The sequence below is a fragment of the Acipenser ruthenus genome, chromosome 21 (assembly GCF_902713425.1).
Source record: "Acipenser ruthenus chromosome 21, fAciRut3.2 maternal haplotype, whole genome shotgun sequence".
In the NCBI taxonomy this organism is placed as follows: domain Eukaryota; kingdom Metazoa; phylum Chordata; class Actinopteri; order Acipenseriformes; family Acipenseridae; genus Acipenser; species Acipenser ruthenus.
In genome coordinates, this window is record NC_081209.1 from 20451962 (window position 1) to 20479856 (window position 27895).

At 38.2% G+C, this 27895-nt stretch overlaps 1 protein-coding gene across 2 annotated transcripts; it reads left to right on the forward strand.

Moving 5' to 3' along the window:
* The first annotated feature begins 76 nt into the window (after positions 1-76).
* LOC117429618 (E3 ubiquitin-protein ligase arih1) lies at positions 77-27837 on the forward strand. 2 transcript variants are annotated; one of them, XM_058994974.1, is made up of 14 exons: positions 77-660; positions 11916-11983; positions 12658-12802; positions 16193-16285; positions 16379-16434; positions 17621-17687; positions 18010-18116; positions 18398-18440; positions 19482-19553; positions 20154-20284; positions 21577-21670; positions 22355-22615; positions 22891-23003; positions 23801-27837. In XM_058994974.1, exons 1-14 carry the CDS (start codon positions 379-381, stop codon positions 23883-23885), a joined length of 1617 nt encoding a protein of 538 aa, XP_058850957.1. In that variant the 5' UTR covers positions 77-378; the 3' UTR covers positions 23886-27837. The 2 variants fall into 2 exon arrangements, with proteins under 2 accessions (XP_058850957.1, XP_058850958.1); XM_058994975.1 differs by having other exon boundaries at positions 85-660; positions 21577-21634.
* Positions 27838-27895: the final 58 nt, after the last annotated feature.

Genomic DNA, 27895 nt, shown 5'->3' on the forward strand with positions numbered 1-27895 from the left:
CAGAAACTGAGGATGCAGACATTTCTAGTAACGTGAACAGATCCCCTTTTTGCCACACTCAATATGGCTACTCCTATTTTTTATTTTTTATTTTTTGCTGGCAGCCACATTCAACATGGCGCAATTGCTCAACCACTTTCTTCCTTTCAACCGACTTTATTTACACTGAACGCCTCGGCAATAGTAGCTAATTTGTGTGACGTTTAGGGTGCGTAAGCGTGTGACGCGGCGTCCCTTTGTTGGTTCAGCAGCGGTGGCGCTTGTGTTGTTATTTTTTCTGCGGCTGAAAATTTTCAAGTCTGTGTGGAAATCTTTATTTTTTTTTGTAAATATATTTTTTTCATTTGGATATTTTACCTGAATCCGACTAATATAGTAATGGACTCGGACGAAGGATACAATTATGAATTCGACGACGAAGAGGAGTGCAGCGAAGACAGCGCTGAAGAGGAGCTCGAAGACGACACCCTGGAGCTCGGAGAGGTGGAGTTGGTCGATCCTGCCGAGGCCGGCGGCGAGCGGGATGTATGCGGGGAGACCGGGAGCAGCGGCCTGGGGCCCGGCCAAGACGAGGAGGATTACCGCTTTGAGGTGCTCACCGCGGATCAGATCCTCCAACACATGGTGGAGTGTATCAGGGAGGTCAACGAGGTCATCCAGGTGAGATGTCTGAAGATAAGTGGTATGCAGGAAAGCCCGGGGATGTACAGGGGGAGGTAGGCCAGAGACTATTGTGGCAATTAGCGCGTTTGGGCTTTGGTTAAGGAAGACAGTGAAAATAAGCGAATTTGAGACAAGTGGATGGAATAAGTAACTATCAATATTGCACGTTCATTTGAAAAGAATATTATAGGAATATTTCACTGTCTGTCTGTTGAATGACAGTCGGAGGGCGGTGTTAGGTTCGTGTTTGTGCTGGGATGTCACTGGGGATCGGGTAGTTTTTCGGGAGCAAGGACCATGTTTACCCTCCGGATATCAAGTGAAGGAAAGCCTGTTTGTACAAATGAAGAAAATGTTGACACCTACGGTATCTTAGACCTGTTAGTGATTTTTTTAGGCCCAACAACATGGCGGAACTGGTGTCTCAGTGACTAACACATTGAACAATAGAAATAGTTTATTTTTAACTGTTACCCTTTGTGTCAGTTTACTCGTCGGGAAATAGTGAAACCGATTGGTGGCTATCTGACGTGTCAGTATTGCTATCACTAAGGCCCAAACTCTGTCCACACATGTAATATACATTACAATTTGACACTTATTTATTTTTTCTCGAAAAAACAAATAAACTGACAGACTATTTATTGAATACGGACAGTTGTACACTTTTAGGATTAAGAACATTTCTTGATTATATTTAGTATCGGATTTATATAACCTTTTTATTCTTTAGCTGGGTAGACAGGTATTTGAAATACACATTTGGGACAACTTTTACCGGTTCGCTTCCGGAATTTTCACCATTTTGTGTTGAAGATTTTGATTTGTTCGTTGTAGCCTTACATTCTAAACATGAATGTAGAGTCGTGATGTTGTCTTGAAATTACAGTAGATAAGTAATCAAAACATGTGGGCGTTTTTAAACGATTGACAAGTATAATTGACAAGTTTTAGTTGTTAATGATATGTGGGTGTTGTACAGTGGCCGAATTGAACGAAAAAGCCCACACAATACGCCTTTATTAATGAATGTCACCACAGTAGTGTAATAGTTGAAAAAACAGCGCAGTCATGAATATATCATGAATATAGAAAGCGCTCAAAAGCAGTGGGAGATGGGCCTTGCTGACAACATTGTTATTTATTCATATAAATATATACTTGCCAATGTGAGAATAGTAACGAGATGGAAAGCTGATGGTTGATGTGTAGACAGGCAAGTGGAACACAGTCAGGTATGCTGATTACATTTTCAGTGTCTTAGGGGTTTGCAGAAGGGTTATTCTCAGACTTATGCATCATTTATGGCAGTAATATAAGCAGGGCTCCGGAACAGGGCATTTTATTACTTCCTGAGACATTTTCCTTTCCATCCTTGCAAAACTTGAATCAAATTTGCCTTTGAAAATAAACACATGTGTTATACTGGACGAGTGACAATATTGCTAAGTCATTTTGCTCAGAATGCACTCTTAGATAAAAAATAATTAGGAAAGATAGGCCTAATCTACTTCCACACTGTACCAACATATACACACACTGCATAGGTTAAACAGAACAGAACATTGTAGGAAGCATACTGTATTCAAAACAAATGTTAAATTCAAAAGGCTTGAGGCAAGAAATAAGGAGAAGGTGAACTATATGATTTACCGTCTGTTTCAGCATACTCAGCGTTTTCTGTTCATATACACAAAACAGAGTATCACAAAGGAGTGGGACATGGAAAGGATCCCCCTGGGGATGCATATCCCCAGAGGCAGAAATCCAGTGAAGATGTGCTATGCATGTCACACTAGAGTTTACATAGATCTAGAGAACTGCTTATCCAGTTGTGATGAAACTAGGTAAGGACATTCTTTGGAATTTATTATTGAGTATCAGAATATGGGGATATATGGAGAAATAATTTTGTATATATCACATTATATTATTATTAATTTATTTAAGACACCTTTCTCCAAGGCGACTTACAGGTGTTACAGGCAATACAAGGTTTAAATTCAGTATAGTTTACAATAAGTGCACCTACTACTAGAATACAATACGAGATAAGAAGTAACACAATGTGTATATACAATGACTTCATAGTAGTGTATCAGCTGAGCATCCAGTAACATGGTGCTTCGGTCAGGCAAGTCCAGTGCATAGTAGGAGGAGTAGATCAAGAGAACTACAAGTGCAGTCTTAACAGGTGGGTCTTGAGGATGGCAGTGAGAGATGGTACTGTCATGAAATTCCACCGCAGGGGCTAGGGAAGAGAAGGAGCGGGCACGAGAGGATGGGGAGTGGAGGGAAGGCAGGAGAGGGGGTGTAGGGAGATACGAGGGATTGGAGGTAGGAGGGGGCAGGCCGGTGGATGTAGTAGTCATGGTGATATACTTTTTCATGATAAGATAGCTTTAATTTCTTACATGGCCATGGCAGGAGTATGCATGTGCCTATCAAAAGCATTTTGAGAGTACATCAGAGACCTCTTTTTACTCCTGATTGAAATTTTAGAGCTAAAAAAAGGAAGTGCAAAAAGCGTAAGCGATATAACTGTGTTATTAGAGAAACGACTACCCAGCGAATCCTAAAATACCATCACAGACATTTGGAATCACTCAGTGATGGCTTCCCCTGTATAAATAACTAAACACTCCACCCCTGGCACAAGAACAGTGATTCCACAATGGGAAGGATTGTGCATTTTAAAGTGGTTACCACATACACATGTCTGTGCCCTCCATCCCTTTCTTGGCATGCCGGGAGACTGCTGCTCAGTAAGCACTCCTTGTGCCTGGTGGGGAATGTAAAAGGAACAGCCTTCACAGTAATTGGATAAAGCTTAGGGATGGATTTACATTACTGTGCTGGTGAAGCTCTCCCAAGCATTAAGTTTGTTTCACCGGAAGTTTAATTTATTTTATCCTTTTTTTTTTTTTTTTAGACTGTCTATTGAGTGAGTAGGCTAGTAAGAGAGCCAAATTTTCACCTAGAATTTGGAATTCAGGTGTTGGTAAGAAAATGAGACCACAGTCCTGCGCCCCAGTAAAATAAATGTAATTTTGAATACAGCTCTATTTGCTTTGTTTTTTTCAATAACTCCCCCCCCCCCCCCCCCCCGACCCTGGTTTTTGTGTGTCTGCAATGAAATCTGGATAAACTGTTCAGCAAATGGACTGGACATGTGTGCCTGCTTGTTAAAGGCACCAATGACATTCACTTGAATTTGGGTAACAAAAATAAAATCTTTTCTCGCTGGCCTGGTAGGAGCAATTGATCACTTGCAGTGGACTTGCTACAACTTCACGCGAGAGGCAAATTGGCAATCGGGTTCACCTAACTCCCAAATATACGAGTTCTGCTGCCAGAGGTAGTTTTGATAGAAAAACATTCACAATTGTACGTGCTACGTTACTTTATTCTTGTTTAAACATCCAGGTCAGTCCTGTTTTGATTTCTGGTGTTTATACTGTAAGTCAACAAGTGAATGACATAATTCTGATGGCTGTTAACACATGTCTCGCTGTACTTCAAGAGAAAAGCATGACTAGCTTGCCAGTGTGACAACTATTTTTAGGGGGTTCTGATTTCATCAATTTCTGCTTCGAGGGAGGTGGCGCAAGTTCCTTGTGATCAGACAGGTTGTGGCTTAGCTTAGAAGGATTTCTTTAAAATCAGTGCAAAGCTTGTACCTGTTTTGAATATGCAACATAAATGTAGATTATGCAGGTTTAATTTAACTGTGTGCACAACAGTACATATTAGCCTACTTTCAGTGGAATCCCCCCCTCTCAGCTGCAGGCTGATCCTGCATTGGGCTCTGTGCCCGCTGGAGTTCCAACACCCTACATCTTCAATTCCTGATAGCTTCTACCACTCAAATGTCAAATGCAATACAGGGTCGACACAGTGCAACACATTGTGCCATTCTGTCAAAACCTTGTACTGTAGCTGCACCTTTTCAGTTACACTCAGATTTCCCCTAAATTCTAGCTTAGTGAGAGAAAACCCATTTTAAGATTATTTTTACTTCTCATAAACATAATGTCCTATATTGTTTCATGTTGTTTCTGTTTTCACTTTGACTCACGTGAAGCCAGTTTCTCTCATTGTACTAGAAGTTCAACTCCTGTGTGAAAGTAATTGGACCCCATCTAAGCAATACAAGTATATGCCGTATGTAGGAAATGTGGGGTCTTATTTCAACAAAATTAGATGCATATTTACAATATAAGTAGAGCTGAAAGATTTTCACTTTAAATTTGTAGAAAACAAAACACACTTGCATTTAAACTAATAGCCTGTAATTTTCCTTTTTTTGAACAATATACAAAAACGTTCCTTTTATTGCCTTGTCTAGGTATACTGTCTTGTAAGATGCAAGATATATTTTCATAATACACTCCTATCAGTCACATTGAAACTGCAATGCTGGGCAGGTCCTATTTTGAAGAAGCACATTTTCTGAAAGGAGTAAAACCGTGATATACAATTAGAGTAGTTTCTGGAGAGTTTTACACAGTTCAGATAGTTGTAATCCTTTCTGAATCTTGCTTGCTTCAACGTGGGCCCTAAATGCACTGTTTAAAAGTAGCTTACAGTCCCATAGGTGAATCAGTCAAAAAGTAAACGCTTGTAAATGGTAGATGATACACTATTCAAAGCTGAATTTTCTTGTCCTGACAATACCTGTAAAATTACAACAAATAACTTTTTTGTTTCGGAGCATGAAGTAGTATTGTACTGGACTTGACTCCTCAGCTGGAGCTTCTAGGCTATATCATTTTATGGGGTGAAGCAGGGTAGTAAAGTATTTATATTCCTTATAGTAGGTTGGATAAAGTAGGGTTATTCTATTAGAATTAGTTCCTTTTGCAGTTTTTGTGTCACATAAATTAACCATCATTTCTTAGATGTACAAAACATTTCAAAGCTTTTTACTGCAGTCTGTAATCTTAATCTAATTCTGAAGAAAACAATCTATCTGCATCTGTGCTCATGCAGTATTTTTGGGTTCCTGGGTACCACAGACACGCTGTTGAAAAGGCACAAAGGGCATCTTTGTTAGGGTTTCATCAAAGGATTGAATAGACATGGTTGTTGTCTCTATTTAACAGCACAAAACTCCTCACAGATGTGTTATCCCCTGCAGGGATGCATATCCCCATCATGACGGAACTTAGTACTGCTTGTCTTTAGCACAAGTTACCCATACAGTTGTATGTCGCACAACGTTTCTACATCCTGTGGATATAGATCACAGTGTGGGCTACACGATGCTGATACCTATAATTCTATATTTAGAACTGTGGCGGCATGATTGTTACATTTGTAGGGCTCCAGATTTTCCATTCTTGTAATTTTCAGGAAATATCTTTGTTAAAGCAGTCCACTAATAACAGTGTACTGTAGGTCAGTCAACAAATAATTGTCAGTCATGGATGGAATCGTCAACCCCACGATTTATAAACAAAAATAATTGAATTTATGTATTCATTTAGTTGTCGCAAATCCGTTGCTCCGTCACCCGTTCAACACAAGGAAACGACACGTTGGTGGAGGTGAAACCTTTAGTTTTATAACTTATTATTTCCAATTTATCATTAACTCCTTAATAATACTACATACAGTACTGTGCAAAAGTTTTAGGCAGGTGTGAAAAAATGCTGTAAAGTAAGAATGCTTTCAAAAATAGACATATTAATAGATTATATTTATCAATTAACTAAATGCAAAGTGAGTGAACAGAAGAAAAATCTAAATCAAATCCATATTTGGTGTGACCACCCTTTGCCTTCAAAACAGCATCAATTCTTCTAGGTACACTTGCACAAAGTCAGGGATTTTGTAGGCATATAGTCAGGTGTATGATTAAACAATTATACCAAACAGGTGCTAATGATCATCAATTCAATATGTAGGTTGAAACACAATCATTAACTGAAACAGAAACAGCTGTGTAGGAGGAATAAAACTGGGTGAGGAACAGCCAAACTCAGCTAACAAGGTGGGGTTGCTGAAGACAGTTTACTGTCAAAAGTCATACACCATGGCAAGACTGAGCACAGCAACAAGACACAAGGTAGTTATACTGCATCAGCAAGGTCTCTCCCAGGCAGAAATTTCAAGGCAGACAGGGGTTTCCAGATGTGCTGTCCAAGCTCTTTTGAAGAAGCACAAAGAAACGGGCAACGTTGAGGACCGTAGACGCAGTGGTCGGCCACGGAAACTTACTGCAGCAGATGAGACACATCATGCTTACTTCCCTTCACAATCGGAAGATGTCCAGCAGTGCCATCAGCTCAGAATTGGCAGAAAACAGTGGGACCCTGGTACACCAATCTACTGTCCGGAGAAGTCTGGTCAGAAGTGGCCTTCATGGAAGACTTGCGGCCAAAAAGCCATACCTCCAACGTGGAAACAAGGCCAAGCGACTCAACTATGCACGAAAACACAGGAACTGGGGTGCAGAAAAATGGCAGCAGGTGCTCTGGACTGATGAGTCAAAATTTGAAATATTTGGCTGTAGCAGAAGGCAGTTTGTTCGCCGAAGGGCTGGAGAGCAGTACACGAATGAGTGTCTGCAGGCAACAGTGAAGCATGGTGGAGGTTCCTTGCAAGTTTGGTGCTGCATTTCTGCAAATGGAGTTGGGGATTTGGTCAGAATTAATGGTCTCCTCAATGCTGAGAAGTACAAGCAGATACTTATCCATCATGCAATACCATCAGGGAGGCATCTGATTGGCCCCAAATTTATTCTGCAGCATTAAGAACTATCTTCAGCGTAAAGAAGAACAAGGAGTCCTGGAAGTGATGGTATGGCCCCCACAGAGCCCTGATCTCAACATCATCGAGTCTGTCTGGGTACATGAAGAGAGAGAAGCAACTGAGGCAGCCTAAATCCACAGAAGAACTGTGGTTAGTTCTCCAAGATGTTTGGGCCAACCTACCTGCCGAGTTCCTTCAAAAACTGTGTGCAAGTGTACCTAGAAGAATTGATGCTGTTTTGAAGGCAAAGGGTGGTCACACCAAATATTGATTTGATGTAGATTTTTCTTCTGTTCACTCACTTTGCATTTAATTGATAAATATAAACTACTAACATGTCTATTTTTGAAAGCATTCTTACTTTACAGCATTTTTTCACACCTGCCTAAAACTTTTGCACAGTACTGTACTCAGATTGATTTTTAGGTTTTTCTTTTTTTACTTGTGTTGCTATAACATGGCTCTCTCTACTCTAGCTACTGTAAGAACAGAAAATGGTGAAAATTGTAGATTCAACAATGAGTGGACCGATAAATACTTTATCGGTCCACTCATACTTTATTCTACAATAATTTATTTTACCAACTCTACCGAACGCAAAGCCAATGTGTTTATTTCTATCTGTCCAAATAAAAACTGTATTAAACAAACGGCCATTCGGTCCAAAAGGTTACAGAACAATTTCAAGTGAAAAAAGCCTTCCACCTATGGGAAAATTGGGGAATGGTGTCCTTGAGTCTGTGGTAATTGCAACTTTTTCTCCCTTTTGAAAGTTTTGTATGAACAGCTGCAGCACGATTTTCTTTAAGTTACTGTTTTAGGGTCGGCACAGTATTGGGATAACCTTACATCGATTTAAAAACTGCTGCATTCACGATGCACACACACTGGCCTCATAGGGGATAACGTGATGACGCCCTGTTCAGTCAAATCTATAGTAAATGTTATGGATGTTTGCTTTTTATTGCCATCAGTAGTTCCATCCACAATAATTCTGAATGTTTTCATTTAAAACTGTGAAGCATTTAACTTGTGTTCTTGGTACAGCAGTGTTTGGCATAATTATTTACATACCACGGTTTTCTCGTCCGGTTCCTCAAAATACTTGCAAACATGGCTTCTTTTGTTTAGAGATGCCATTTTAAATATTGAACAAACTCGGAAAAAACGTTATTACCTCGCCGTGGTATTGGTACCATACTAGGGATGTGCACGACAAATATTTTGACTATCGATAATTCCACAGCTGTTGAGGTCGACTAATCGAATAGTCGCCCCCCCCCCCCCCCCCCCCCGCACAACTTTGTTAAATAAACATTAGGCTATGTAAAAAATCACCTTCCTATTAGGAAACATACAGAAATGCCATAACAGCAGCAATAACATAAGCATACCTGTCAACTCTCGTGTGAGACTCTCGTATTTTGCAAGCAAGTGTTATTTTTTTTACCGATATTGTCACAAGCTAATTAATTACAATTTCAAATGAACTATAAAGGTTGTGACAATTAAAAAAAAATAAATAAATAACGCTTGCTTATAAAATATTGGCGTCTCCTGTATAATTTTTATTCAATTATTAATTTAATTTTCATTCAATAATAGTTTAGCAATGTGAGCTGCGAGGCAAATGCCTTAACATTAGCATCCTTGTGGCAATAATGTTTTCCGGTCATAACAGCGAAATACAAAATGCATTAGTCTATCTAGCTAGCTAATTTATACAATCCACTTAACTAAACGATTTACTTTTCCCACGTTTTCAAACCACACACAACATGCAGACTACCGGTCTACGTTAAATCAAATCGGCAACATACCTGTGCGTTCGAGTTCCAGTGAATAAAAAATAAATAGCCTGTATAGGCAATAGCTTGCTATGTATGTATGTAGCTGGCTTAATAATATTAATAAATGAATGAATGAATGAATGAATGAACAAAAAGGCCTGAGTGGCATTAACGCACTAGCCTTCCATGGAAGCAAAAAAAAAATCCTAACAAAAACTTTAGGAATAGTTAGGCTAGCAATGTCCATTATTATTATCATGTTCATTTATTCTTGTTTAAAAAAATCAGCATATCCATCAGGTCCGGCAATACTGCAGCAGACGGTGCTCAGGCAGAGTTTGTTGTTTTTGTTTCAACTTTAGAGCCTGAGTAGCTATTGCACTGTGATAAAAATGTGACACAAAACGGCTGGCCGCACCAACTACATTATGTATGGCACCAAGTTTAAAGCCATCGTTGAAGGCGAGCTGCAGAGTGTGTGCAAAGCACAAATTCGAATCCCATTCAACAAACTCCGAAGGTGATGTTGCTGGCATTGTCGTGAACACAGGCAGTGATTTCCCCCCTTAAACCCGAATGGTCTACAGCGGTGTTTAACACATTTGCGAGATTCTCTGCTGTATGCCTCTCTGGCGTGGCGCGAGTCTGTAGAACTACGTTTTTCATTTCCCAATCCTCAATGAAATGACAGGTTATTATGGCGTACGACTCGGTATTCAGTGCAGTCCACGCATCTGTAGTAATCACCACCTTCTCAGCCTTTGACAAGTTTCTGCGGACAGACGCTGCTGAATCGGCATGCATTTTTTTCGAGTCGAGTGGTAATTGTTTTAGTGCAGGGTTTTTCGTGCATGGACTGTGTATTCAGGTTCCACAAATTTCATCAACTCCCAAAATCACTCACCTTCAACAAAACTTATGGGAAGCATGTCCTTTGCCACCATATTAGCAATAAGGGCTGATGTTTTTTCAGCACGTACGTTGTCACACTGACGAGGCCTCACCGCAAAGGATGCAATGGCGGTTTGTTGCAGTCCTCTTTCCTTTTCTGTCGTTGCTAGCGTCGCAGAAGGGTGTTTGGCTTTTAGGTGGGTTAACATACCAGTTGTAGATTTGTGGTAGTTTAATTGCACTGCACATATTTTACACTTAACAGTGTTTTCATTCACTTTGTCAAAGTATTTCCATGCAGAACTTTTCTGTGAGGAAGCCATCGTTAGCCGAGGTACGTTCTAGTTTAGCCAATCACAGACAAGAAATAACAAATCCCACCCTCCAGTCAATCTTCATTACCGCTACATAGAGAGCCAATCAGCAGTACAGGCTTTAAAATAAAATCAATATATACATTTTTTTTTTTTTAACTTTCGAATGTTGGATTCACTTGTCGATAGGTGCCATCGTTATCGAATAGTCGAATGTTCGACTATTCGGTCTCACCCCTATACCATACCACGCCTACTACAGGCATACACACACACAGTGCACCAATGAAGCGCTAGATCGACGAGAATAAAACCCGCCCCAGTGTCAGTCTTACTGTTGCACCAATTAGAAAAGCTACTTGGAGGCAATTGGCAAAACCCTTCCCTTTTATAATATCTGCCCTTACTGTGGCAATAGAGCAGTCTCATACGTGATGGACTACTGATGATAAATTACTAAAATTAATGCATAAAAAAATATGCGTTTGGTGACATTTGTCACATGACCGGTTATACGTCTAGCATATTATTAACCCTTAGCGGTCCATTTATTCAGCACATCTCAGGCGCGTCAGGTCCAATTTATTTTCACACTCGCAGTTTATTTTAGACGCACTGTTTTAAAAGTATTTTTTTTCACAGTAAAACAGGTTTAAAAGGCACTGCATATCAACAGGACACTTGGTACTGCATCTCCAGCCCAGCCCCCCACCTTGTTCGCTGTATTTTTCGCATACCTCTTCATAGTAGTGCATACCGATAAATCATCTCACTCGTTTTATCACCAAACTCCTCAATAATGCGATCCAAGTCATTATTTTATTACTATAACATCTTAAAAAAGCTCTGTAATTGACTGATATTCTTTGAGCGCTGGATGCAGAAGCAGCTATCTTGTTTGTTTTATGTCCATGTTATCTATGTGGTGCCGGGGCTATCTGTATTCATGAGATACGCCCCCTTTTATTTTTATTTTTTTTCTCTTCTCGGCTTCTCTCGGCTCCTATCGGTCTCACGCGACCATTGAATGGTTTTCTCGGCTTTTTCCGGAGAAAAAACGACTAGAGACCTTTTTTTTTGATGATGTCGCACCAGGTCCAACATAGGACTGCAAAGGGTTAAACGTTTTACCACTTCTTTAGAGTTTATACGTTTAAACGTTTTAATCTTTCCGTCTCTAGTATTCAAACATTTTTTTTTATCTTGGTTCTCTGCATATTCATGGTATTTAAATAAAATTATTTTCTAGTTTCCTGTTCCTAGATTTAAAGTAAATGACGTTCAGCATCACCACTTCAATTTGATTGTCATTATTGATCAGCATGGTTCGTAATGTTTATACTGTATAATTGACTGCATTGTATTCTCAATAAAAAGCCTCTGTTTTACCTCTGACTTTTCAGTTATGGAACACCAGCACAAACACTGCGTCTTTGTAAGTAACTGCACATTAGACCAGCTTATTATCTCTAACTGCTGTTTTTTATTTTTGTATTCTCAGAACCCAGCAACAATTACAAGAATACTACTTAGCCACTTCAACTGGGACAAGGAGAAGCTGATGGAGAGGCAAGTACTGTACCCACTGTACTGTATTGAAGGAAGTGCACTTTTAGGTCATGAAAGCCCAGAGATTGTTAGCCTGTAGGGTGCTTGACTGTATTAGCGTCTCGGAACCTGAAATTGGTTATCCAGCTACCAAGTCAGTGGGGTTGGGTAGGAGAAATTGCATTTTAATATATTAACTGACATCTGAATTAAATATAAATAATATCCTTGTTTTGATTTGGTACAAGGTTTCATTGAATTAACTATTAAGTCAGTGCTATATTACTGGCTGTGTTCAGGGTCGTTCAAGGGAGGTGTGTAATGATACATGAACTACATGTGATCTAGAGAGAGTTCAAGTGTAGGTGTTGGAGCTGTGTAACTCGTGTGTGAGGAGTTTCAAAAATTGCCATTGTATGACACCTCCATGTGGTGTATGACCTAGACAAAGAAAATGTTAAATCTTGTTTTAAGGGTTTTACGCAAAATAAAAACAATTAGTTTATGAAATGACCCCAAAATGAATCTCCCAGTTTTAAGATAATATTTAAACCTAACAAATCCATGTTCCTACCAAAATTTAAATAAAATAGCACTCAAAAGTTAACCGCTCCTGATTTCTCATAATTGCACACAAAACAGAATGCCGGTTTCAGCCTCATGTTTTAGATGTCTTCTGTCCATTTCTACCACAGGTACTTTGATGGGAACTTGGAGAAGCTGTTTTCAGAATGTCATGTTGTAAACCCTAGTAAGAAATCCCGGACACGCCAGATGAACACAAGGTCCTCTGCACAGGACCTGCCGTGCCAAATCTGCTACCTGAACTACCCCAATGCGGTCAGTACCTGCAACCAGAACTTGGATTAACACGTCTTTAACCTCTTAATCTCAGCGGTGATGTGCACCATGTTGAGATGACAAGCAAAATAAACATTGATGTATTCATTTTCAAAGTGAACTGGGATATAACTCCCTGAGACTAGGTGTTTTAACAGTGAGGTCCACTGTAGAAAGGTAAACTGTCTTTTCTATGTAATGATATTCTTCTTCCTTCCCTGCTGTTTTATTTTTGTAATGTGATCCTAAGACGTTAAGCAGAAAAATATAACTGCCAGCATGGTTAATTCTGATTTATTTTAGTTTTTCAAAAAAGGCAAATAGTTTTCTGTTGCAAAATAGTAAATACGGTTTTCGAAACAAATTACAGTTTTTTTTTTTCTTATTCATTTTACACATTGCCAAATCTAGTAAAAAAAAAAAAAAAAAGTCTATCTATCCTTAAGCTGCTTTCTAGCAACTTCTACACTGCACTGGGGATTATGAAATAACAAGCAAGTGAACAGGTTCAATGTGTTCATCCCACATTTTTGCAGCCACGTTATCGTCTGAGGCTATAACACAGCCATTAACATTAATGACCAAATCCAAATTTAAATCTAGAACAAGGCAAGCAATTAAAACTTCATAGCACAGTAATAATTGCTATGTTGTGTGACAGACCAGGGACTGAAAAGAAATGAGAAGATATCTAATGGCTGTCTGGGGGACCTGTAGACTTATTGAAGCATCAAAAACAGAGCAGCCAGTGGGTACTTTCAGATTTGTCGCTGAATTGCCACTGTGATGCAGAATGAATATTTAAAATATCCCTTATTTTTTCATGTGCAAAAATAAAGAATAACTTAACATTGTTAATTCTAGTCAGCATTGTTCACTGGTGATATAGAATGAAGATGAGGGTCGTTGATTAGATGCACATCAATTATGAAGCAGAACGTTATGACATTACCACCCAGGTAGCAAGACTGCGAAGGGACACAGGCAAGAAGCCCTCAACGTAAACCTGTGAAAACAAAATAAATGGAACTCAAGAGCCCACCTGCACTATATACATTTTGAATGTGGAAATTCTGGGAACAGTGTAGTGTGTAAGCCATGCAAAACAGATGTAAGGTCCTTAGTGCTGAGTTCAGAGAACAAATACTTTTTTTAGAGCCCAGATATAAAATGCCTTCATGGCATATTTCAGTAAAACGGTAATGAAATATTGTATTGGTGGCCAAACACTACAGAGCAGTATTTTCTCTCTAAAATTCAGTAATTACGCAGTATGAATCAAATCATGTAAATATACCGTGCCATGATTCAGTTCAAACAAATTGCATCTCTGTTTCGTTACTAAAGTTGCATGCATAGCTACCATGGAGCTGCCTCCCTCGACCTGAGTGGGTGACTGTACCTGTCGCCACTGAGCTCTTATCTGTCCTTTTTTCAAACCGCACAGATAAAAGGAACTGTAAACTTTAACCCTTTGCGGTCCTCCTGGTCCAACACTGCAGTTTTCCCTTTCCGGTCCAATGTCAGACCCTATCCGACATCATCAAAAAGAGGTAAAAAACAGGTCTCTAGTCGTTTTTTCTCCGGAAAAAAACGAGAAAACCATTCAATGGCTGAGTGAGACCGATAGGAGCCGAGAGAAGCCGAAAAAAAAGGGGGAGTATCTCATGAATACAGATAGCCCCGGCATCACATAGATAACACGGACATAAACAAGATAGCTGCTTCTGCATCCAGCGCTTAAAGAATGCCACAGACATTTGCAGAGCTCTTTTTTAGATGTTATAGTAATAAAATAATGACTTGGATCGCATTATTGAGGAGTGATAAAACGAGTGAGATGATTTATCGGTATGCACTACTATCAAGAGGTATGTAAATACAGCGAACGAGGGGCGGGGCTGGAGATGCAGTACTGAGTGTCCTGTTGATATGCAGTGCCTTTTAAACCTACTTTTAAACAGCGTGTCTAAAATAAACTGCGCGTGTAAAAATAAATTGGACCTGACGCGCCTGAGACACGCTAAATAAATGGGCCGCTAAGGGTTAATACTAAAATATGTTGCATCAATCAGATAATCAAGCAGCATTACCTGGTAACTTTGGGAATGACTACCCTTGGCCAGTGCCAACACAAAACAAACTAAAATCCCCCCCCCCCCCCCAGCATTACAAAATATCTCCGTCCTACCCATCAGTTCAGTTATCCCCAACAGAAAATAACACTGGATCTTGTATCAGCCAGCTTGGTTAAGGCTGTCCAGGTTTTTGAATTATACATGAGGTGTTTGTGGCTTATACTGAGATAATGTAATGTAAACAGAGCTGGTGTTAGATGAAACAATAGGTGTCTGGATTAAAAGAGCAATGTGCTTCAGCAAACAAATTCAATCTGAAACTGTGGTTTAGAGACACTTCAATGCCAGCAGTATTCCAGTTTCTTCCACCTGAGGGACAGTTTGCCAAGTCTTAAAAGCTCCACTGCTGTCTGCAGTTGTTAGCTGTCACTTTCTATATCACAAATCAGGAAATGAGAGATTCATCAGTGTAAAACTAACTGATCCCTATTACCTTAAATGGTTAATCATGTAATCTGAATAATACTTGAACCTGACAAGCATGGTAAAATAACAAGTTAGGAAAGTGACACATAATCTGATGGTTCTTCTGACATTTTTGTAAAAATACTGATTGTATGGCATAGCATGTCTGTTCTTTACCATTATGATGTACTTTATATGTGTGTGTGATGAATTTCATAAATCTTACCTGTCTTGCACATTTATTTGCAATATAGGTCTCAGATTTAGAGTTTTGAAACGCATGTTACTACAAACATCTGTTTTCATTTAAACACATGACATGACAGTGGTACCACACTAGGTTAAATACAGTTCCAGTCTGCATGCCTTGCATTCTAGGAAGTCATTTCCTAGATCATTTCACCCAAGCAGTGTTCAGGGACAAAGCATATAACTGGATGTGCAGCATGTCAGTCATTGGGGAAAGCAGCTGGTTGAATACTGACAGGAAAGAAGACTGAAGGTGTGAACTGGCTCAGGAAGTGCAAGATAGTCTGAAAGCGTTTCTTGCAAATAGAGGTCTTGAACCTAGTGTAGTACCATTTATCATGCTTTAAAATGAAAATAGGTGTTTCCTAATGCATGCACTTCTTTTAAAACTGCACATTGAGACCTACAGTCTTTAGTTAAGGGATGTGAATTGTGGGGAGAAAATGGTATGGAACTATTTGGATCTTTGGCTGAATGACTGAGTATATCCACAGTCTTAATGAAGACTCATGTATTGGTCATTATACTTGTCATTGTGTGTGTTCTATTTGTGGTGCACTCATTTAGTAACAATTTTCCTCTTATTTTTCTCTTGTAGTATTTCACTGGCCTGGAGTGTGGACACAAATTCTGCATGCAGTGTTGGGGTGAATACCTAACTACCAAAATCATTGAGGAGGGAATGGGACAGGTACTGGTCTAGTTACAGTCTTAAACTCTGATTGTACCAATTGAATCTTTGCAGATACTAATTTCATGATATCTTTCTTTTCTCTTTTAAAAGACTATTTCCTGCCCAGCTCACAGCTGTGATATCCTAGTAGATGACAATACAGTTATGTAAGTACCCAACGAAGCTGTAGAGCTTAAAAAAATAGTAGCCATGAGTGAGGCTGTATCCTTTTCATGGCAAGTGTGGTTTTCTGTAGAGAAAAATGATACAATTTGAATGTGGCAACGCTATTTTCTTCTGCTTTTAATACATATTACGTTTAATCGTGAAGTATCTATTTTTAGACCATGATGTGCCGTGAAAGAAAATACAGCCCTAGCCATGAGCCACCAACCTCTAATTATTCTGTGATCTATGTGAGCAGCCACTCTGAAAAAATACAAATGTAATAAAGGGAAAATAAAATGAAAAATCTTCATGTCATTTGAAGCTGAAGTAGGTTTAACTTGTCAGGTTTTTACTTGGCAGAAACACATTTGTTCGTGTGTAAATTTGGTCTTGATGAAGTATTCACATTAGCTATCTCCTGTACTTCCCTGAGATACTGCAGGTAGGTTTCTGCCTCGCTGTTCCATGCCACTTTAAAGCAAACCTCTTTCAAAGCCCTTGTTTGAGGCCACTAACATTTAATCTGTGTCCGTTCTGCACTTGACACTGATTACCGTCAGTAATTGTCTTAACCTACATCCTGGTTATTTTCTCTACGTGTGTTTTGGTGCATTGCACACACTTGTCGTTAATGACGGTGTTTGCATGGGAGAGAACTCCCAATCTCAGTCACAGTCTAAAGAAATAACAGGGTTTTTCGCTCTGAATTTGAAGTCACAGACTCTCTCAGTATTTAGTCTCTCATACATAATACTTGCAAAAAGCAGACTCTTACAACTCTTGATAATGATCCACTATAACCCTTCATTTGTGTAAGTTAATATGCAAAGCTCATGTTGCCCTTTCCATTAGGTCCTGACAATACAAGTCCCTTTCTTTCCTATATATGACATTATACAGTATATGTGCACAATGTGGTTGGCAGAACCTCTACTCTCAATGCTCTCACAAGAAGAGACACTTTGAACTGTGCTATTAAGTAATGCAAATGATTTGATTGGTAAAAATAAAGAATTATTGCCAAGAGCTTTATGTACAAAAATAAGACTAGAAATCGATTTTGCAATCGAGCGACTGGGCACTTTATTGTTTCTGTTAAATAAAAAAATAAAATAAAATAAAAAATAAAAAAATAAAAACTTCATGTTTTCACTTATTTTCTTTTCTCCCTCATTTTCCTCATAGGAGACTCATAACAGATTCAAAAGTGAAGTTGAAGTACCAGCATTTAATTACTAATAGTTTTGTAGAGGTAAGATCCCCCCTATCATTCTGTTAAGACGTTTAATGGCAGTATTTTAGGAAACAAATGCAAAAGGCCAACTTTTCAGTTTAAAATGTGTTTTACATTACATATTGAATTATAACCATGTGTTTTCCCTGAACACTAGATATTGCACATATGTAACAGAAGAAATAATCTATGTCTATGTGAAGGTTGTTTAGTGCAAGAGACTGTTGACAATAAGAACTTGTACTGAAGCTTGGTGTTGGAATCCTCCTGGTACAACATTACCTCACTGTAATCCATCACTTTCAGTCTAATAGGCTTCCTCTCCTACTCTTTCTTCCAGTGCAATAGACTGTTAAAATGGTGCCCTGCGCCTGATTGCCATCATGTTGTTAAAGTCCAGTACCCTGACGCTAAGCCGGTCCGCTGTAAATGTGGCCGCCAGTTCTGGTAAGTGATCAGTGTTCAGGGTAGAGTAACACAATGTTACTCGCACTGGCAGTATATATTCCTTGCTCACAGTATTAAAAAAATGTGTAACATTTGTTGGACAGTTTATCAGAATACTCAATTGCAATCCAAAAGATCTGTAGGAGTCTGATAGTCTTTTTTAGTTCGGTCACAATTCACAAAGCAACATTATCGTGTTCTGCATGTAGTACAGGCAGACTGACGTAATCCGTGCATAAGGGTCGACATTGTCTAATTTAACATTTTGTTTTGTTTTGCAGTTTCAACTGTGGTGAAAATTGGCATGACCCTGTCAAATGCAAGGTATGAACAACTGTGTTAATTAAGTCATAGTTACACAAAATTATATTAATAGGTAAAAGTCTTAATGTTTTTTTCAGAATGGATTCTACTAAAAGCAATACATTTACAATTATTTTATTAATCTTGAGTATCTATTTGCCTGTTAAACAAAGCATTTGAAGGAGCCGCTTATGGCAATGTGGTGAAACTGAATAACCAAAGCCTGCTGCCAAGCAGCAGAGTGAATTCCAATGTGTGTCTGCAGCATAGTTAAACCTGTCGCTACCTCTATTGTGATATTCCTTAGTCCTTGCTGTGAATCTAGGTCATGATGACTTGCGTAATACACAACTTACTCACCATTTGTTTTTTAGGACAGTGTCTCTTTAGAAACTGGCATGCGTACTCCAAAGGGGCTTCCCTTTTATTAATATCACAATATTCCAGGACAAATCCAATGCCTGCCCTCTTTTAGAAAGATCCCACTAGTCTGACACAGCCGAGTGAACTGTAATAATGTTACTCGTGGTTTTTAAGAACAACATAATATTTTTTATGTGTTTTACCTGGGGATAAAAACACCATCCTTGCATCAACTGGATATTAAATTTTAAGGCACTTATTCTGCCCAAATAGACCTAAATAGGCTGCTGTGCCCAACTAAGTGTAAATTCCAATGTAGATTAAAAATAATTGAATTTCGACTTGACAGTAGATCTGTGGGACAGGCTGGAAATCTCCACCATATACCTAGGGTAACTACACGCCAGCCTGCCTCTTCAATTTATATATAATATTAATCTTGCTCCACAATCTTGCTAACCTAGTATGCAGCCTTTCCAGTTTTGATTAAAGATATTAGCTGCATTTCTTTATAATCAAGCGGCCATTGTCACAGTCTGAATATTTTCAGTACTAACATAGGAATAGACTTTTATTGTTTGGAGGCTTTGACAGTGTTTCAGTATGTGCTATTTATTTGTTAAATTGTTCCTAAATGGTTCTATTTAGGTTCCTTCAGCTTAATCCACTTTAGTTTTAAATTCTTTCCTTTTTTCTCAGTGGTTAAGGAAGTGGATAAAAAAGTGTGATGATGACAGTGAAACTTCAAACTGGATCGCAGCTAACACCAAGGTATTGTAAACTCTTTGTAGAGTCGGTGTGCTGTTCTGTGGCCTGGCTTTTGCATTGCAGTTTCTTAAGTAGAGGGGATGTGAGCTAGCTGGCTACATATATTTAAAAGTCAATAGTATGTTCTGTGCAAAACTAATGCCAATGAAAATCTGTATTGTTTGTTTCCATTGGCACCAGACAGATATTGAACTGGGTTGAATTAACAAACCAACCCCCTATCTAGCAGCTGGCTCTTGTTTCTTTCAAGGTTGATATATGAAAGGCTAGTATTGATGCTGAGTGGTAACATACGGTTTAATGCGGTTAAACCAGAAAAGAAATGCATGCGTTTTGCTAAAAACATAAATATTTGCCTTTCCTCAGTAAAACAACACCAGTGCAATTTCTATCTAAGTAACATCATTCAGTAAAGGGCAATACAGGGAATGGCATTCAGTATCAACATTTTCTATTTGATATATGTCAAGACAACAGAATACTTTCTTTACTTAAGTCTTGCTATATACAGCCTTTTAGAAATGGAAGGTGGAAACATTTTGGAATGCCTTGTGTGAAGTTGCTACAGTGGCTCTTGTGGTGTAACACTGTATTGATCCACAGGAGTGTCCCAAATGCCATGTTACCATTGAGAAAGATGGCGGCTGTAATCACATGGTCTGTCGTAACCAGAATTGTAAAGCTGAATTCTGTTGGGTCTGTCTTGGACCCTGGGAACCACATGGATCTGCTTGGTAAGTCTAGTCTTGTGGGAACAGCAGGAACAAAGCTGCAAAAAACGTCTTTCCTTGCAGAATCGGGTATGTTGAACAATGTATTGTTTTTGTATGAGAAAACAGCACAATTTCAAACTAATAATTCGAAAACCACATATCCCTAATGCACTCTCTATCCTGGTCCCAAATAAGTCGGTATCTTCCTCAGTTACTATCCATTTAAATGGGTTTTAGGTTTTCAAATATCATACACAGCATTGTGCTGCCCTACTGAAATCCCTTTCAAACGGTTTTGGCAGTTTCCTGCAGGAGTTTTATACAAGATGAAAAACTGGGTACCCCGAGTGTGGGAAACTTGTACAGTAAGTAATGCACTTCAGTGTATATTTTATGTTATTTGTACAACACACAATACAGTTTAGCTTTCTTCATAAATAGTTAAGTTTTTGTAGCATGTATAGCTTAAGCTATTCCCAAACACGTCTTCAGTGACCAAAAGTGACAGTACTTGCTTGCCTACTTATCGTAGTGTTTACTGGGGTTTTCTGAAATTAATACCAAGTGTAATGTTAATAAACAAATGGAAGCAATGCATCAGCCATTGTTACCAAGCTCCCAGTACAATATGAAAAAACATAAACTACAAGTCTTACTACCCACTCCAGGAATGCATATTCTGTGGGGGGGGTGTAATAATAATTTCACACTTATTTTAATCTAGAAGGCCTAATTGTGATGGATCATTTTGTAGTTCATTACTACAGCCCAGATCTGAAACGAATTAACCCCCATTGTGGATAAACTGGTTGTGCCTCTAAGGCACATTTAATGAGAGTTTTACATATACAGAGATGAATGTTCATCCAATTGTGATTAAACTTGGTTTGGACTGTAACTTTGTTAATTGTATAATGTGTGGAGTTTGGGCAAGAGAACTGTGATGTAAAGCTGAGCTGCCCAGACTACAAATTTATGTCTGTAAATTAAGACGGTCTGCAAACAACATAACCTATAATAAATCACAAAAATGAAGACAATATTCTGTAAATCTTATAACTTTAGAACTGTGCCTTTCTGTGCATAGGAGGATCACTGTACACAGGACTGGATTCACTGAAATTCTGACATGCCTAACCATGATTTCTACATAGATCTAGAGCATCAGCATATGATTGGACCTCTTCATTCGTCTGTCTGTATTGGGTTTGCTACTCATAGTGCACAATACTGATGGCTCTAGTTTTGTATTTGCAGCAGTGAGTCGGTTGTATACACTGACGTACTTGTTTGTTTTTTGGTTTTGTTTGTAGGTACAACTGCAACCGCTACAATGAAGATGATGCTAAAGCAGCGAGAGATGCCCAGGAGGTAAAGTCCGGAACCGGGGATGGAGGGCTAGCTAAGGCAGGGAATTTAGCTGTTCATTCCTATAATCTGTCTTCTCCATAGCTATTTCCATGACAAATTCTGCTAATATTTAAAAGTTACAAAATGCAGCAGACAAACTATTTGACCTAGCTTGCATAATGTATCATTGGCAGTTATTTAACCTAGTGTTCTATTTATTTAAGGTTATTAAATTGTGGGTCATTGTGGTCCTGTTACATTAGTGATAGGTAGGTTGGATGGAAAAAGTCCAACAGTAAAGAAATATTGATATTGTGGAGGTGCTTGTGTGTACGTAGATCACACATTTTCTACACAGTGTCTAGACAATAGGCATTCCACTTGTGATCAAACTTCAGCAGCACAAGTTTTGTCTTGTGATATGGCTAATTATCCTCTTCAGACCTCCATACAGAATACTATATAATGCAACTCTGATTACAGTCCTTACATTTGTAAGTGTATACAAGTGTATGTTAATTTATTGAGAATAATCTGTCTGGCACAGCAAATACCCATTTATTGTTGCTCTAGAGCTTTTGAATATATTTAATTGAGAAGTTTGTGTTTCACCAAGCTACTTTGATTAAAAAAAATATTTCATTTCTGTAGATGCTTATTGCTAGACTCTTTGCAGCAGTAGGAATGTTTTAAGAGATTGCGGCACTGTTTAATTGAACAGTAAATCTTTCAATATTCCAGCGCTCCCGGGCAGCTCTGCAGAGGTACCTGTTCTACTGCAATCGCTACATGAACCACATGCAGAGTCTGCGCTTTGAGCACAAGCTGTACGCTCAGGTCAAGCAGAAGATGGAGGAGATGCAGCAGCACAACATGTCCTGGATCGAGGTGCAGTTTTTGAAGAAGGCTGTGGACGTGCTCTGCCAGTGCCGTGCCACACTCATGTTCACTTACGTTTTTGCATTCTACCTCAAGAAGAATAATCAGTCCATTATCTTTGAGGTGAGAGCCTACTGTAGTAGCATTTCATTTTCTGTGATGTACTAATATCTATATCTATACCCATTTTTATTATTCAGTTACTTATCCCCGGGGTAGTCATTCTGTAATGTTACTTTGTGCTGAACAACAAATGTAAAACAGCCTTTTGGTTGTTTTAATCTATTAAATGTAGATTTAGAAACATGAATTTGCCCTCAAGCACAGCTTTGAGCACCACTGATCTAGGTAAGCACGGTGACTGAACTCTCTCTTTCATATTGTTTTTTCCTCTTTAGAACAATCAGGCAGACTTGGAGAATGCCACCGAGGTGCTGTCTGGGTATCTGGAGCGTGATATTTCGCAGGATTCACTGCAAGACATCAAGCAGAAAGTGCAAGATAAGTACAGGTCTGTATGCTCCTTCCAGGACTTGTGCATCACCGGTTTATAAAGCTTAAGTTTAAAAGTTGCTTTCAGAAACTAATACTGTAGAAAAGCAAAAATGTGACTTTAATGTAGATGATTTTCTTTGGTTTCACATCCCAAAAAGCATTTACTGCAGTATCACAAGCGTCGCCACTCTGAAACAAGTATCATTTTGGGAGGCAAAATTAAATTCATGATCAGCCCATTTATTTTTATTAAATAAGTGTTCTATAGATTATGTAGAACTTTTTTTTTTTTTTAGGAAACACCTGTTTTTCAGAATCAATTTATAGCAGTCACCTGAAAATAAAATGTTTAGTTAAACAATGAAAGGATATTCCTGGAATGGTATCTTTGAATTAGCTGAATGGGACACTATTCAGCTATGGCCAAAAGTTTTGCATCACCTAGAATTAAGATTGAGACATCATTTAAAAAATAAAATTAAAAAATAGATGAACATAATTTGGATCTTTTATTTAAAATCATGCAGTCAAAGAAACTACAAAATGATATCGCAAAAGTCTACCGGAAGCCATAATAGTAGTACAGTAGTTAATGTTTTATTTTGAAATGTCATGTTTTTCATTAAGTATATAGAAAACTACAAAGCAGTATAGTTAAATATGTTAACGTAACATTATTCAGCAGGTTTCATTCGACTTTACGAAGCAAAATTAGTTAATTCTGTAGGATGATACAAAACTTTTGGCCATAGCTTTACCTTTTAAAACTAGTTTATTGGAACTAAATGATATATTCTATTCTTCTCCCTCTAGATATTGTGAGAGTCGGCGAAGAGTGTTGCTACAACATGTGCATGAAGGTTACGAGAAAGACCTCTGGGAGTATATTGAGGATTGAGGATAACCCCGCTTACAATGAACTTGGAAAATAACTTTACCAACTAGAGTGCTGATGCAATTAAACTGGGTGGCACTGGCCTCTGCTGACACCGCTGGTCTACTCCGGAATGTCATCCTTTTTTTTTTTTTTTTTTTTTTTCTGTTTTTGCTTAATGGAAAGATAAAATAAATTATATTGTAATAAAAAGGTAGATACAACACCGACGAAATACAATGTGTACAACAGTATTGTAAGCAGCACAGTGAAGTTTGACAAGACACTGAAAAAAGAAACCCTGCCCTCCGAGCTTGTGACGTAGATTCCTTCTTGAAAGCGGATGCTTTTTTTTTTGTTTGTTTCCTTTTTTATTTTTTTCCTTGTGTGTAGGAAATTGATTTACATTTTGTTTTCAACACAGCTTTAAATGTACAACTAGCCATGTATATTGTTGTGGCAGATTGGCTAAAGACAATTACAGGAGCAAAAACTGTGTTAAAACGGTGTACATTGATATGAAAGTTGTAAATAACGCATATGCATGGAAGAGTTTAAAACAGCAAGCGTAGCACGTGTTTGCATAATTTTTAAATTACAAAAAAAAAATCAAGATGGTGTATATTTGCTGTGTAGTTTCTTAAGTTCTTTATTATTATTATTATTATTATTATTATTATTATTATTATTATTATTATTATTTCTTCTCTTTCCCCAGCTTTTTAAAATTTGATTTTCCTTTTATGTGGAGGGTTGAAGGAAGGGGGCGACTGGATGCTAACCAGAGAATTCTAGCTGTATCTGCCGCTTTTATCACTCCATTGTTCACACTGCACCTCCGTTCAACAGCAGCAGTAAAATCCAAAGCCTGTAAATGGCAGAATGTCTAAATCATGATAGGGTCAGAATCCTTGGCACTACAGATTTAGAAGTGAAGACCTAACATATTGACCCTGCTCTTGATTGAAACATAGAAGGAGTTTTTAAGAAGAAGAAGAAGAAAAAAATACATTTTGTAAGCTGCATTTTATTTGAAGTCTGCCTGGACTGGATTACTCATTTCTTTTTCTTAGTTTTAATATTTACAGGGAAAAAAAAACAATCCAAAAAAGAATTCCTGATTTCTCAGGATAAAAAGGGAGTTTTGTTTGACCAACTTTTTATCTGCAATGAAAGCACTTGTGGGGTGGGGTGGGGGAGGTGGGGTATTAAGGTGTAAAAAGAGGTTTAACTCAACAGTTTATAAAATTCCTAGGGTTGAGAAGATTTGAACAGTGAAAGATCATACAGAGCTTTAACAGAAACGTTATTTAGAGCTAACAGTAGTAGGTATTTTGCCATTTTCCTTTCTTTTGTTGGCTATATTTTGCTTTGCGCAAGGCTCTAGCTATCTTCTGGCTCAGGAGCTAATTAAGCTAATTTACAGTTACTCGGTAGCTTTGGCAAGTCACTAAGCATAATGTGAGCTTTGAATGTTAACATGCCATTTAAACGTAGATATGCTCCCCACCAAAAGCTTTTTTTTTTTTTTTATAAATATAAAGCAAGTTACAAGGTAGAATTTCTTACTCTGGTTTGCTTTAACGCACTGTAGATGATAAATCTCTTTTTTTTTTTTTTTTTCTCTCCTAGTTGTAAGATTGAAGTCCTTTTTTCTGCAGTGCAGAATATTTTACATGTATGAAATGCAGGAAATGTTGCCCATGAAGTGAAAAAAGAAAAAAGAGTCTGCTTTCACAGAAGTGTGAACTACTATTATATAAAAAAATATATATTTTCGTCTCAGTTTGTGAAGTAAAACATTCTGGGAAATCGGAGTTGCAGACCTAATTGGTTTTACCTGTCCTAATAATTCTTTAATAAAAAAAACAAAAAAATCTGACTGTACTATACAAAATAAATGTCATAAAAAAAAACTAAAAAAAAAATAGAATTCAGTATTGTGTGAATCATTAGAATAGCCTAGCTTTAAACTTAATGCATTGTACATTCAAGTTTTGAACTGTATGAAGATGGCGCTCGCCCGAAAAACAAAGCTAAACATATTCATGTTTATGATGCATCGTGTGACGAGTCACCTTTTGATGCCTGAATTTCATCTGAAGGCATTGAGTTTCATAAATTGACCCAATACCAATGTTATAATAGAGGACTGTTTTGCAATTTTTATAAGGATTCTATACAAATCAAGGTTTGTGAAGTACTTGATCGAAATGGGGACAACAGATGTGGTATTTTTAAATAATATAACTGAACTCCCTTGCCTATGGGCCAAAAAACATAGACATCGACAGACTTGTGAATGGCCGCACAGCTGACCCCACAATTCCAGAATGACTTTCATTCATACCCTACCTAAACTAATAACACTGGACTGTTGCATTTCCAAGTCCTTATTGGACAATATGCTCTTTCAACAGCCATGTGAGCAGTTTAAATGTAAGGAGTTGGAATGACAAAAACTCAATGGGAAACCATTGGCTTCTTGATTGACATGACAATGGCAACGTGCAGCTGCTATGGCATCAAAAGGATTTTCTTAGCAAACCGAAGCTGCTGTTCAATATTCATTCCTAGTTCTGGGGAGTGGGGAATTTTTGGTCTGCTTGTATTTATTTGTGCTGGTTTAAAACAGATGAAAACTCTTATTGGGTTTTTACTGGGGATGCACAGCTAAAGGTCAGTTGACAATCCCTGCTTGCTGTCTGCAGTAACTTTTTCTAGTCCTGTTTCTAACTGCGCTACATGCCTTGTGTCTGTCATCAAGTGTATGGGGTTGTAAACCGTGGCTAAAACGAATCTGGTGCCAGAAGTAATCTGATACTTAGCAATTCCGTGTCCTCATTATTGTAAATTGCTTACCTGAATGTACATCAGGAGTGCGACTTGGATTAACTAACATGTCAAAAACACAGAAACAAATGTGGGTTCAGTGGTGTATGCTGTAGCAGATGCTTTGAGCAACTGCATGCAAAGCCTCTTCACCTGCCCATCTACTTTCTGACAACCTGGTTTTAGCCTCCAAGAGCACTCTGCTGCACAGATCTGCCCTGCAAGAATGGTTCCAATACATACTCCTTGACAGAACTTCAGTCAGTGATCCAGCATGTCAAACCAGGTTGCTCTTACTACATGTATTGGTGTGCCCCTTAAGAATTGCTAGATATCAATGCCTTTAGATCTCACTCAGCTAATGAAGCACTGCTAGTCTGTTTAATGCTCCAAACATTTCTTTAACATTGGAAAAGATACAGTGATTATATGGTGTTCAGGCATGGCTGGTTACACAGACCATGATTAGCTCTGATCTTGGACTCTCTCCTAAGGTTGCTTATGGTAAGGTTGTCCAGGATTAGTGCTAATAGAGTCTGCAAAATCAGCCGCTGCTTAGATTATTAATATAGAGCCTTTTGTGTCCAAATGATTGGAGCAGTGGAGAGCCCTGAAACTCAACTGCACTTCAGACAGTTCCAGCTGTTTACTTAGTATATGAACCCTGATGGGAGTAAAGAGTGCTTCCTGCTTCCCACTCCAGTTGATAAAGAAACACCATTGCCTTGTGTTTAGTTTGAGGTATCTTTTTCTTTTGCCATGTAGGATGGCCATTGACAGTGGGGACCTCACCAGCCCATTGTTGGTTTCATGAGCATACAAATATTAATGTACATTTAAAAAGAGAGAATATCCTGGGTTGTTTTATGTATATATATATTTTTTTCTGAAATAATATTTAAACAGCATTTTGTGACCAGACAAAACCGGCATTGCATTTGTTTTAAGCATCGAATCAATCGACCACTTTTCTATATAAAAAAAATAATAAAAATAATAGTTTAATTTTGCGGATTTGTTTTTCTGCCCTTTGAAAACTGAATGTTGTTTTTAATGCCTTATTTACATACAGTGTAAAAAAAATATCTGGAGAAAATTAGTTATTTGTCTGTTTTAAATACATTAAAGTGAAAAATGTCATAAATGGTCCCTTTGCTTTCTGTACCACACACTTACCTCCTAGCCTCCTCAAATCACTTGGA

Excerpts from the sequence above, each read along its gene's own strand:
- LOC117429618 (XM_058994974.1), top strand. The coding sequence starts at position 379 with ATGGACTCGGACGAAGGATACAATTATGAATTCGACGACGAAGAGGAG. Across the intron at positions 661-11,915 it reads AGGTCAACGAGGTCATCCAG|AACCCAGCAACAATTACAAG; the intron begins GTGAGATGTCTG and ends TTGTATTCTCAG. Across the intron at positions 12,803-16,192 it reads ACCTGAACTACCCCAATGCG|TATTTCACTGGCCTGGAGTG; the intron begins GTCAGTACCTGC and ends TTTCTCTTGTAG.